Source organism: Pyrgilauda ruficollis, unplaced genomic scaffold (assembly GCF_017590135.1).
Source record: "Pyrgilauda ruficollis isolate IOZ18807 unplaced genomic scaffold, ASM1759013v1 scaffold45, whole genome shotgun sequence".
NCBI lineage: Eukaryota > Metazoa > Chordata > Aves > Passeriformes > Passeridae > Pyrgilauda > Pyrgilauda ruficollis.
Window position 1 is genome coordinate 531,035 of NW_024526044.1, and position 12,058 is coordinate 543,092.

Below are 12,058 nucleotides of genomic sequence, written 5' to 3' on the forward strand. Positions count from 1 at the left end.
TTGACTGCATTAATTGATGCCTTGGTTATGCACAGTGCACAGGTCAGATAATCAATATATTTTACCATTTAAAACCAGAAGGATTTGTGATCAATTCGGAGTCTGCCTTCTAATCTCAGGTATTCAGAGTTGGTCTGTTTGTTTGTTCTGTTTCTCCCTGTGGCTAATGTGAATAACAATAATGTTGTTAATACAAGGTTTTAAACATTCCTAGCACTTGAGGACCAATCCTGCTTCCTTTGGATACGGGCAGGCAGTGCTTTCCTCGAGTGAAATGACAGAGCTGCTACGATTTCAGCTGCCACCTCCTTCTCACCCCACTGCAAGGAGCAGCAGGCTGTGCTTATTTAAACTGGAAGTGGAGCTGATCACTGCTGGTGGGGAGTCACACTCTGCTTGGGAGGCAGCAATGAAACCCTGACTTGCTTCAGAGGAAGAAGGGACAGCCAGAGCAAACAGAACAAACTGTTGTGCAGACGCTGGAGCCACCGGAGATTGCAGAGAGACGACCTTGTCACCAGATGAGGCTCTCCCAAAGCTTCTTATCCTGTTGTGCTGAGCTTAGCAGCAAGTCTGTCCCAGTCACAGCGTGTGGTGTGTGACCTGCTCCTCGGGCCGGCCACAAGTGCGTGCACAGGGTGGGCTGGCATGAGCCGTGTCTTCTGGATCCTGCTTCTCCTTCAGCAGGAGAGGCGGTGGGAAGGACTCGGGCATGTAAAGGAGGTGGTTCTGTGATTGTGGATTTGCTCTGCTGTTCACAATTAAAGTCGACTGAGTTGCTTTTCTACAGCTGCAGGGTACAGCGAGTGGTGCACACAAGGTGCTCAGATAGAAGCACTTTTGGAAGCAGAGCGATGGCTCTCCTACATCCCTCTACTCCCAGTCAGCTGGGTTCCTTCTCAAGCCTGGGTACACTGTAAAATGCCCATAAACATGAATTTTAAAGAATCCCGTCTCTTATCACTCTTTAGGAGTTTGTTTTCCATGTGCATCCTCTCTGACAAACCATTGCGTTTTAGGTTAGTTTGGGGCTTCATAGTGTTCAGGGTGAACATGCCAGCACCTGCACGGGGGAACATACGTGGGAAGAGGAGGGGAGCTCCACAGACAGTGTGTGCTGCACGCACACCTGGCCAGCACAGCCCTGTGCCCCAGCACGGTCACTCCCGCGTCCGGCCAGGAGAAACACGAAGGTCTGCCCCGTCCGGGGAATCGGAGCTGCCCCCGCCTCCCGGGGGAGGGCCGGGGCCGGGGCCGGAGCATCCCAGCGCGCCTGCGGGGGCCCGGGGGGCGCATCCCGGCGTTGGCGGCAGCCCCCGCCCCGCCAGCCCGCCCAGCCTGCGGGACGGCAGCGCCGCCGGAGCGTTGCCCTTTTAAGCTGTGGCCCCGCTCGCCTCCTCCCCGGCTCCCGGAGGGGCTCCGGCAGCCGGCACCGAGCGAGCGGCACCGAGCGACCTCCGCGCCCGCCTGGCTCCCCGCGGCCGCGGAGCGGAGCGGAGCCCCAGGGCGGCGGGGCCGCGGCCACCGGGCTGCCCCTGCCCTGCCCCCGCTGCTCGGGGACCATGGGATGCTGCACCGGCCGCTGCACCCTCATCTTCCTCTGCACTTTGCAGCTGGTGAGTGGAGGCGCTCGGCATCGGGGGGAGCCGGCGGGGACCCGCGGGTTCGGCTCGCCGGGACGGGGCCGCGAACAAAAGCGCCTCGGTGCCCGCTGCCCCGGCAGGGCTACGCTCCTCCGCAACTTGGCTCGGAGCAGCAAGGTGGAGGGATGTGGGCTGCGCTCCGGGGACGCTGAGCTGCGCCGGGGGAGATTTACCGGTGCTTAGAACTCAAAAAAAAAAAAAAAAAAAAAAAAAAAAAAAAGAAAAAAAAAAAAGAAAAAAGAAAAAAGGGGTAGGGGCGTTAAAGAGTAGTTTTCCATTAATAAGTTTGTGCTTATAAAATACAACTTAAAAAATAAGAAAATTACTTTTTGAGAGGAATCCCGGCGGCTCGGTGGCGATGTTGCAAACCAAACCAAACTTCATACGTGCACAAACCCACCGGTACCTTCAGACTCTTCCGTGGAGGGGTCCTCCTGCATCCCACCCTGGTCGCCCGCATCCCACCCTGCTGGGATTTGTGCTGGCTCGGAAGGAATTATTTCAAACCTCCTCGGGATGAAGTGCTTAGATAGAATATGCCTATTATACGGATATATTTATGTAGGAATAAACTTCCCAGTGTGCGGAGAGTGCGGTCCCTGGTGGGAATGGGTCGGTCCTTGGCGGGTGCGGGTTCCTGGTCCTTATGACATCTGCATAGATGATAAACAAAGGTCTGGTTGTTCCCTGAGTGTCTGCGCATCCAGCCTGGGTCTGGAGGGTCCCCTTCTTGTCAATAGCTAATGGGCTCCAGGGCTCCTCCAGCCTTAAAAAGGAAATGACAGCATCTAGAATTTTAATTTCATTGCCGTGCCCCAAATTTGCTTTATTTTGGAGCGTTAGCAGTGCGCAGGAAAGGGCAGGCTTCCTGCGAAGTTCTTTTGAATAGTTTGCTGGTGCCAAGGGGTGAGTTTAGTTAAAACTCTTTGTTTTGGAGTTTGGTGCTGTGACAACGTTTCTTTTCCTGCAAAGACTCAGGGAGCAGGCACAGGACTGAGGGTGGGAGAAAAAAACTGGGAACCTGCTAGTTTTGAAATGATACCCATCAGCCTAAAATGGAAAGGGAAGAGGGTGGGAATGCACCCCTGTGAACCCAGAGTAGCACAATTGGAAGACGAATGTGGAGGATTTGACTCATCGTTAAACAAAATACAGAATTGATGGGGTTTTCTTGCACAAAAGCGTCTTGCTCAGCATATTTATGAGTGAGTTGAATGGCTGGCAAGTGTATTTAGTCTCCTGGATTATTTCTTTTGATTTTTCACCCGTGATGACACAAGAAAGAAGCTGCACCCTGTATTACGTTAGAAATTGGTGTCTCAGCACTCACTGTCTCTTAAACCCATCACTATGTCATCCTGCTCTAAGCACACACTCACACACTGGGGAAAAAAAAGGGAGGGAATGAGAAAAAGAAAAAGCCATGAACTGCTGGTGCTGTTCTGATTTCTGACAAGCGTGGGAGTTTTCTTGTATCCAAGATACGGGGACAAAGAACCCCCAGCATTTTATTTTCCTTAAGACCCTCCTCCTTGAAGAAAAGAATCAGTTTGGCTCATTCTTCAGCAAGTTTGGATGCCTCAAGCTGTAGCGATTTCCCATGGCACTTGCTGGGTGAATTGGTAGAGCTGGAAAAATGTGAACTATGGTGAGGGAATTTGTGGAGCTGTGCTCTGGTGGGGGTGAGGTCAGGAGATCCTGGCCGGTTCCCAGCAAGAGCTTGGGTGAGGGTGAGATCTAGTGTGGTTCTTTGTTATTTACTTTATTATTTAATTGAGCAAACTTTGTCTGTAAATCATCCCATCACTTCCACATCCGCACGGCCAAGTGACGTGCAGGACTCACGGCTGCCCAGGGTGGGCTCTGCTAAGACAAAACACTGAAGCAATCAGGCCAAGATCATCAATAAATTATAATGACGTGAACTTCCTTTGTTCATCTCATGTCTCTGCTCAGCTTCATTTGATACTTTGAACCCTTCACAGCCTCCCCTGTTTCTTGCCAAGCTCTGGGTCTCCCACTGCCAAAGTCCCAGGGGTGAAATTATGGCTCTTGTGTGGACATAGCCTCTGAGTTAAGTGGGGAGAGGATTTCAGTTCTGCAGCACGCCCCTGAGATCTGTTACATGTTCTTGTGTCTGTTCCTCAAAGCTTCACTGGGCTTTTTATATAAATGATGAATGGAAACATGAACAACCCCCCAAACAAGTCTACTCAGGGATCTGAGTTGCAATGCTTCATATAGATTGTTTTATTATTAGGTGCAAGTTGTTGAGTGAGCGTGCGGGGAAGAAGTGTTTGCACACTGCAGTCTAAATGTTTCCCTGGGAAAAAAAAAAAAAAAAGGCAGAAAACAAACAAATTCATCATTTGCAGTATGTGCTCCCAAAGAAAAAAGTTTGTGCTCCAGCCGGAGAGCAGAACAACGTGTGAATTGAAGGAGCTGCTACACAAAGCGAATACCAACGAGCTCCTCAGCCCCCCACGGGCTGAGCCTCGTGGCACAGGGAGAGGAGGAGAGCGTTTGCATCTGTCTGAAGAAAATTAGGGCTGAATCCCCAGCGGTTTGCTAATCAAGGGGGGAGGGAAGGCTGTAGTTTGAATAAATAATTTGCCGTGCTCCAATTTTAGATTATTGTTTCCTTGAAGCGTCCACGTTAGGCTCCGTGCTTTGCTGAGCGGTGCTGCAGGGAAGCTGCAAGAAGGTTCTGGCTCTCCCTTCCTCTGTCCTGGTGTGCATCCCTGTCCCTAATCCTTCCCTTTTTCCCAGTCCAGCCCTACCTCCAGCAGCAGTTTGGGGAAAGTTGGCCCAGGTCAGGGCTATCCTGCAAAAAAGCTTCTCCTCAGCCATGGATGGCATGGAGGAGGACCATCAGCAAAGTGTTGGATGTTTGTCCAGGGTTTGTGATTCCCAAAGGGGTTGCCCTCTCTCCATTCTCACTTTGCCTAAACACCTCTGCCGTTCAGGAGCTGTTGGCACCTACAGCAAACCACCAGCCCTTCCTCATCCCTCCCAACCTTTGGGCAGACGCATATTAAGAAACAAGAGCAAAGTTTAAATGAACCATAGGCCTCCCCAGGAAAAAATCATGGGGTTCTCTGTCAGGAAGCCTGTGTAGTGGGTTAAGAAATGCCCCTTGTAGGAATTAGAATTGAAAAAGGTTTGCCAAGGGCAGGATTTCCGAACCCGAGTGGAATGAGGCTGTCACACCCACCAGTGGGCTGGGTGGGTCCTGGTGGGGAGCCACAGACCAGGGCTGGGTCTCAAGCAGGGAGATATTAAATAATCATTGATTTGCTGCTTTCCTCTCGGCCAGTGTGAGATTGCACCCAACTGGTGAATTTTCTGGAGCAGTAAGTGCCTGTGCACCGGAGGCACTATGTGAATTTATTTCCACTGAGCATGGAAAAATTCCCTGGCTCCCCATGCCCTGTCCCTATAAATCAAACAGCTGTAGTTTCTTTACATTCTGTCCATGGATTGAGAGCTCAGATGCCAAGCAAAGCCTGGAGACAATTTTACAGATACATTATAAATCCCCCTGGAATAACAGCTTCTAATGGAAAAAGTGACTAATACTTCAAATGAGCACAGAACAAGGCGCCCTGGGACGGGACTGCACATTGAGACTAACCAAAAGTAACTATATACATTTATTTATTTATTCATTTATTTATTCATTTATTGCCTCATGCTCTCTTTCTGTCTCGCTCCTTTCTTAGTGATTCCTTTTTAATCTCTTACAGAAGAGGGTGACCAGTTCTGGAAGCTATTTGAAACCAGCACAGATCCTTCTCTAACTACTCTCTTGAAGTGGTTATATTGGTTTGATTGAGGTATAAAATGATGCAGGGCACGTGAGGAGTGAGGGCAGAAGGGGAGTGTGGCAGACTGGCAGTGGGATGCCATGGAAAGGCTGGATCTGGGCAAAAATGAAGTGTGAGTTAAAATAGTTGGAATAGAGGAATTTTTTACAAAGGCATGTGGTGATAGGACAAGGGGGGAATGGCTTTAAATTGAAAGAGAGTATGTTTAGATTGGATTTTGGGAAGAAATTCTCCCCGGTGAGGGTAGTGAGCCCCTGAGAAGCTGTGGCTGCCCCATCCCTGGAAGTGTCCAAGGCCAAGTTGGATGAAGCTTGGAACAGCCTGGGATAGTGGAAGGTGTCCTGCCTTGGCAGGGGGTTGGAATGATATGAGCTTTAAGGTCCCTTGCAGCCCAAACCTGGATTCTGTGCCCCCAATTGTCTGACTCGATCCCTCAGCACACGTGGGCTGCAAGGGGGAGGGTGGCACAGCACGTCCCTCTCCAGGGTGAGGAGGAGACGGGATTGAAGTGTCTGGGGGCTGTAGAAATTACTGGCTTGGCTTTCTCCTCTCCACCCCAGGGGTCGTTCTGGCTGGAGGTTGGGAGAGGAGAGCAGGACTTGTCTCTCCCCTCCTCTGCAGCTGCCTCAGGAGCCAGGGCAGAGTCAGGCTGCCCTGAGGGAGCTGTGAGCCTGCACAGCTGCCATGTGGCTGAGCACAAAGCCTTGGGGGGAAGAGCAGGTGCAAGGGGAAGCACAGCATCCCTTGGCTCATCACGCTGCTCAGGACCCCTCCAAAATTACCTTGTGCTGTCCCCAGCTGTTTATCTTCTCCATGGCTTGTGCTTAAATCCTAACCCCTCCAGGGAAAGGGCCATCTTTGGTGGATGTGACAGCACCCAGCTCTGTGATGGCTCAAACCTATCCTGAAGTCCTTGAACAATATTCCAGGCTAAATAATAACGTAAGACTAAAGACTGCGTTTGACAGATGCTGTCTTCTCCGTGTCTGTTCCAGACAAAGGAAAATTAAAGCTGTGCCAATAATAGAGCTCGTCAGCATTTTCCACTGAAGCTGACTTTCAGTAGAAACCTGGGGATTTGACTAAATGAATATTTTCATGAGAAGTATCTGCTTTCCATAGACAATCCTGACTTTTTCTCCCAAGTTTTGGCCAGAATATTTTGGCGAAAAGTCAAAAATGTGCTGGCAAATGTTTGCTGTGCTGGCAAACATTTTTAATTTTGGAGTGGTGGAGCTTTTCTTACAAAAAGTTGAATTTTTGCATGAGATTTTTCTTTTCTTCCCCCGTTTTTCCTCAGCAGCTGGAGTCAGTACACTGCAGCACAAGGGAAGAACAAGGGAGGAGCAGTTTGGGGTCTGTGTTTCAGACGTGCCCAGGTCTCCTGGCTCCCCACATCCGCCTTTCCTATGGTGGTGATGGAGATTGCAGATGACTCACAGGAACTGTGTCCTCTAACCAAACCCACTCAGACCAGGAATGAAATTTGGCCAAAGCCAAGCCAAAAAAGCAGCTGAGGGCAGGGTGGTGCTGAAGTCAACTCTCCTTGGAGAACTGGGGTTTTATTTTGGCTGACACAGTGTCTTTGTTGACCACTCTGATTTTTCCCGGTCACACTCTGCTCCTTTGGCTTCCCTTTTTCCTTTCAGTAGAAGAAGAGAAGGATCTGGTTTTCCCTGATGGGGACCCTCTCCCTCTGGCTGGTGTGGGGTTAAGGGAGCTGACGTTGCTCCATTGTGTGCTAATAATATATGGAAACTCGGATCATTTTGGCTGGGGTGCAAAGTGGAGCTCTTCCAAGAATCCGCTCCAGGGGCCCTCAAGTATGAACTCTTGGAGAACAAACTGGATAACAAAGGCCAGATTGTGATCTCTTTTCCTCCAGGAAAACCCTGGACTAGCCCATTGCTTTTTGAGTACTTAAGAAAATGCATATTATCCAGTGAGCAGCAAGTGCCCCAGCTGTAGCATTGCCTCTCCCATTAACAGAACGTTGGCTCTGAGGTCAGTAGAACTGAACCTTTCTTTCTTGTGAAAACACCCCCCAAAACCAGGGATAATTTGTGATTTAATGTCCCCTTTGTCCCCACTCCTCCTGCAGTAGATGTGATGAGCACACCCAACTGCACAGGTTGTATATCAGTGTGGTAGAAAGAGTTTTTAACCAAGTGGAAACTTTTTTCTCAAAAGCAGCACATTCTTCACCCATTCCCTGTCTAAAGAACACGAGAAGGGAAAAAAATTACATTTCTGGGCAAAAAAGGAAGAAAATACCCTGGCATTTAGCAATGTGTGCTGAAAATGATGGGGGTGTTTATTGTGCCAAACCCCACATATTTTGAACTTTTACAGAAGCTTGAGAACACTTCTGAAAACAGCTGAAAAGTCTCCCCAAAAAAGAAGTAGGTTTGTTGTTGTTTTCTTTTTCATTGGGGTTGTGCACCCTGGATGTTCTCACCTTTTATTTATCTCTGACATCATCATGTCTACCCCAAACCCAGCTCATGGTGGGGTTTAAGGAGAAAACTCCTCAAAGGGAAAGCACAGGTTTGGGTGTTGCTCAGGGTGGTGCTTTGCTGCAGTGACTCATCTGCTCACAGTGGTTTGGGGTATTTTTGTTGCAGAAGGAAACTCAATGAATAAACGCCCTGTGGAAATTGGAATCTGAGATATTTTGTAATCATTCCAGAGTCATAATATTACCTTAAAGTTCATGAGATTTCAGGCTAAGAATAAACAACTTCTGCTTCATTTGCTTATTGATCTTTGGTAAGAGTCAGAATCTTATTTCATCTTCTTCTTGCTAGGGATAATAGTAGGGATTACAAAAGTATGGATTAACAGGAGTAAAAAGTCAAGAATCAGTAGTAGTAAAGTAATAATAGAAGAGTAGGTGGTAATAACAGGGAGGAGAAGAACTGAAATGATTGAAGTATCTGGCAGAAATCTCTTGAGATGATGCTTCAGCAGAGTTGCTGCTTCTCACCAGCGTGTCAGAACTGTGTCTCACCTTGAGCACAGAAAAGTAAATGGTGGTGTTGCTCTGGCTCCTCCTGCCTTAGCCAAGCCCTGGCCCCACATCTGAGAGTCCTTGTGAAGAACAGAAGTTTTATTTTGCTCTGTGTTCTGAGGCTTCACAGACTATGGAGGAGCGAGCAGCAGATCTCTGCTGGGGCAAGATCAATATCTCCTCCCTCAACTTTGCTGTAGCTCATGAACATCAAATGTCTTTTCCAAGGGGTGCTTTTTGGTTTCTTTTCCACAAGGGCTTAATTGCCATTTTCCTGGTGTCTGTGGCTCGTTCTTAGCACGGCTGCTTTTGTGTCAGAATGTTGGACACAAATATGTTGTCTATCAGGGAAGTGCACGTCCCAGATTTTCTCTCAAAGGTGAGAATTCATGGAAATGAGGAGTGCAGCTTTTCTGATCCCCTCTCCTCCATCGTCCATCAGGTGCTGCTTGGGTGATTCCAGGTTTAGTAATTGAGATGTCAGATTCCCTGACACCTTTGGGCTGAAAGGATGATGGTGTGGAAGCAGTGACCTCAGCTGCCATCTGCCTGGGCCTAATGAAAATATACTGTGGGAATTGAGGCAACAGCTTGTCTTCATCACCTGCTCAAGGCAGGCAGACATCAGGACTTGCTGTGCCAGCTTCCTTTGCCACCTCTCAGCTCCTGGCCAGCCCTGCAGGCAGCTTCCCACCTGCTCCCCAGGCTCTCTCTGGCCAGCAAAATATCTGCTTTCTTCTCTCTTTCTTTTTTTTTTTACCCTCCATTTTTTCCTTCCAGTGCTCAAAACTCAAGAAAACAGAATCCTCACCGTGTTCTTTTGAACCAGTGGAGCAAGCACACAGATGTGCCCAGCCCTGATGTTCAGGGGTGTGGGAGCAGAGGTTGCCCCCTGTTTCAGCAGCAGAGCCATCCCAGTGGGGTGGGAGGACTGGATTTTCTGTGCTCTGTCATTGTGCCACCCCTGTGGCCTGGGACATCACTGACCTGCATCAGAATGATACAGGACACACTCTGTCCTTCCTTGGTGAGCACTTGGCCAGCTGGTCACCTGGGCTAAGCGAAAAGAACAGGATTGAACAGTACTGAGGATAGTTCAGTTCCATTTCTCCTGAAGTCCTAAAACCTTACAAAAAATGGATTCAGGTGCTCAGGTGAATACACAGTTACAGCAAATATACAAAACCTGGGAAGATGCCTCCTGTGATACCTCTCAGGGGACCAGGGACTTGTCTTGTGTCTGTGGTGACCCTCACAACAGCCTTGGACCCATTAAAGCATTTGGTGCTGATTTATATTTTCTAAGTGCTGTTCCCTGGGGATAGTTCATCTGTGAGCACCATTTCATCTGAACAGGAAGGTGAGATAGAGGACATTAAGGAAGAGGATGGAGCATTTTATTACCCACACACAACTTACAAAATATTGAGTGTAGCCTTGCATGGCGTGCCCTGAGTGCTGTGGTCATCCATCATGGATAAACAGGCTCCCCACAACTAACAGTTTGTCACTGTCTATCTTCAGCTCCACCTGAACATTACCTCTGTAGTAACCAGAGCTCAATCTCACTACCAGCATGGTTGACCTACCTGGAGATCAGGAGGAATCTTAAGTCCTGGCCTTACTCAGGTTTGTTCATATTTAGGAAGTTTGGATGTTGTAAACTACCACAACAAGATCATTGTCCTACATGTTAGAAATTTCTTTGAGTCGAGAGTGCACTGGGTTCTTCTCTAAGGTCTCCAAGCAAACTTCTTCCCTACCTGAAGCTCAGAAGATGGATGGTGTTTTTGTGGAGGGAATGTGGCAGGGACTTTCCTTAATATTACTGCTATGGTCCAGATACTTGGGAGAGTGTAACTCCATGCTGTGGGGATTGGGAGCAACCTTTCCTTCTTTGAGAGATGCTGGATCATTGATACTCCTTTAAGAACTCCCACTTTGGTGGAAGCACCACATCTGAATGCTCCTTGAACCAGGATATATTCATGGGCACTTAAAAAAACAAAAAAAACCACCAATAAAACAACAAGCAAAATTTTTCTATTTCCCTGAGAAGGGATTACTGAGTGAAGCTGGCTAGAGGAAAATCTCCTCTTGAATCAAAGACCCACCTCAGCAGGACAAGAAAGAGCTGGCCTGGCCTGTCTTGGAACTTCAATTGAGGCCATTCATTTCAGGAGACCTTGGAGGTGACACAGCCCACAGATAAGTGGTTGCCAGCTCACAGAGACAAGGACCAGGCCCATGGGCTGTTGAACCTCGTGGAGAATGAGCCAAGACCTGAGTCCTGAGTCTTGGGCAGACACCCAGAACCTCCCCAGAACCCAAAACACCTGAGAGGTTCTGGGCTCAACACCTGCTGTTCAACTGCAGCACAAAACACCTCCCGCAGCCGATCCCTGAGGATGGTGGAGGGAACATCCGGATCTCTGGCCAGATTTGAGGACTGTGCGTTTAGATAACTTGCATGGATATCTGAACTACTGATTGCTCAGCCAACACAAAGCCGGTTCTCAATTCCCCATGGCTGTAATCTGTTAGCAGATTCCATGTGGGAGATGGGGACGGGCTCTGCCAGGCTGCTGGCACCCCTGGCTCTGGCAGACAACACTCTTCTGTGGTATCATTGTGGGAAAGGCAATACACCTGCTTATATTGTGGATGTTCAGAATTAGAGGAGAAATCTGATTATCCTAATTACTCAGAAATGCTAAATATGTGCAGAATACCGTTTGGCTAATTAGCCTGGGAGATTGCTGGCTGTTCAGCAGGGAGCAGAGCGGGTGCTGGGAGAAGTGTGATGGGAGTTCACAGGCTGTTTTGTGCCCTTTGCTGCCTGAGCATGTGGAGAAAAGTGAGCTTGGAGATGTGATTGCCAACCTTAAAACAAATTAAAAGCTGGGAAAGTGCAATTTTTTTTTTTCAGATGTCTGACACTTTTTAGGATTGTGGGTCTCCAAGTTTCCCATTTCATTTTGAGCAGAGACGTCCAAGGGAAGGAAGAATTTGCCTTACTGCAAACAGCTGGTGAGAGCACCTTCTCAGAAGGATCTGCTCTACTCCTTGTCCTGCCTTGTGCTGACACAGGCACAGCCTCAAATGCTCCTGAAGCCTGAGGAGACTAAGATGTAATTTGTTCCCTGAATGGTGCTGCTTTGTTTGCATTTAATAGGCTCATCTGCACCACTGAAGGGGTCTTGTAGCCCCAAATCTGGCCTGAGGGGATCTTATGGCCCCAAATCTGGCCTGCTTTTCCCAGAGGCACAGAGCAAGTCAGGCAGATGCTAAGCAGGATGGAGGGTGGTTCATGCTTAGGTCCCAAGGTATTAATCCCCACATATCCAGATCCAGAGAACCAGGCTGGCTCCTCCAGCTGCATGCTGGGCACAGATCCACCAAGGAAACCCTGAGGCTGTCTAGGAGGGCTGCAGGGAGGCTGGGACAGGTGATGTGCACAGCTTGGTGTGTCCTGCACTGCTCTGCCATCAGACCATGGCCAAACCCAGATCTTCTGGGTGTAATCAGTGCCCAAAATTCACATCCACCCATCTCTCCTTGTAGCTGTGCTTCCCCAT

General features: G+C 48.8%; 1 protein-coding gene across 2 annotated transcripts in view; it reads left to right on the forward strand.

Moving 5' to 3' along the window:
• Positions 1-1,248: 1,248 nt before the first annotated feature.
• The window catches only part of NKAIN4 (sodium/potassium transporting ATPase interacting 4), a 50,814-nt gene continuing 40,004 nt past the window's right edge, over positions 1,249-12,058 (forward strand). For both annotated transcript variants that reach the window (XR_005956052.1, XM_041478521.1), the window contains exon 1: positions 1,249-1,616. Coding sequence is in view for 1 of the 2 variants with exons in the window: in XM_041478521.1 (XP_041334455.1) it covers positions 1,563-1,616 (54 nt within the window). In the remaining variant the exon portion in view is untranslated. The remainder of the gene's footprint in view (positions 1,617-12,058) is intronic.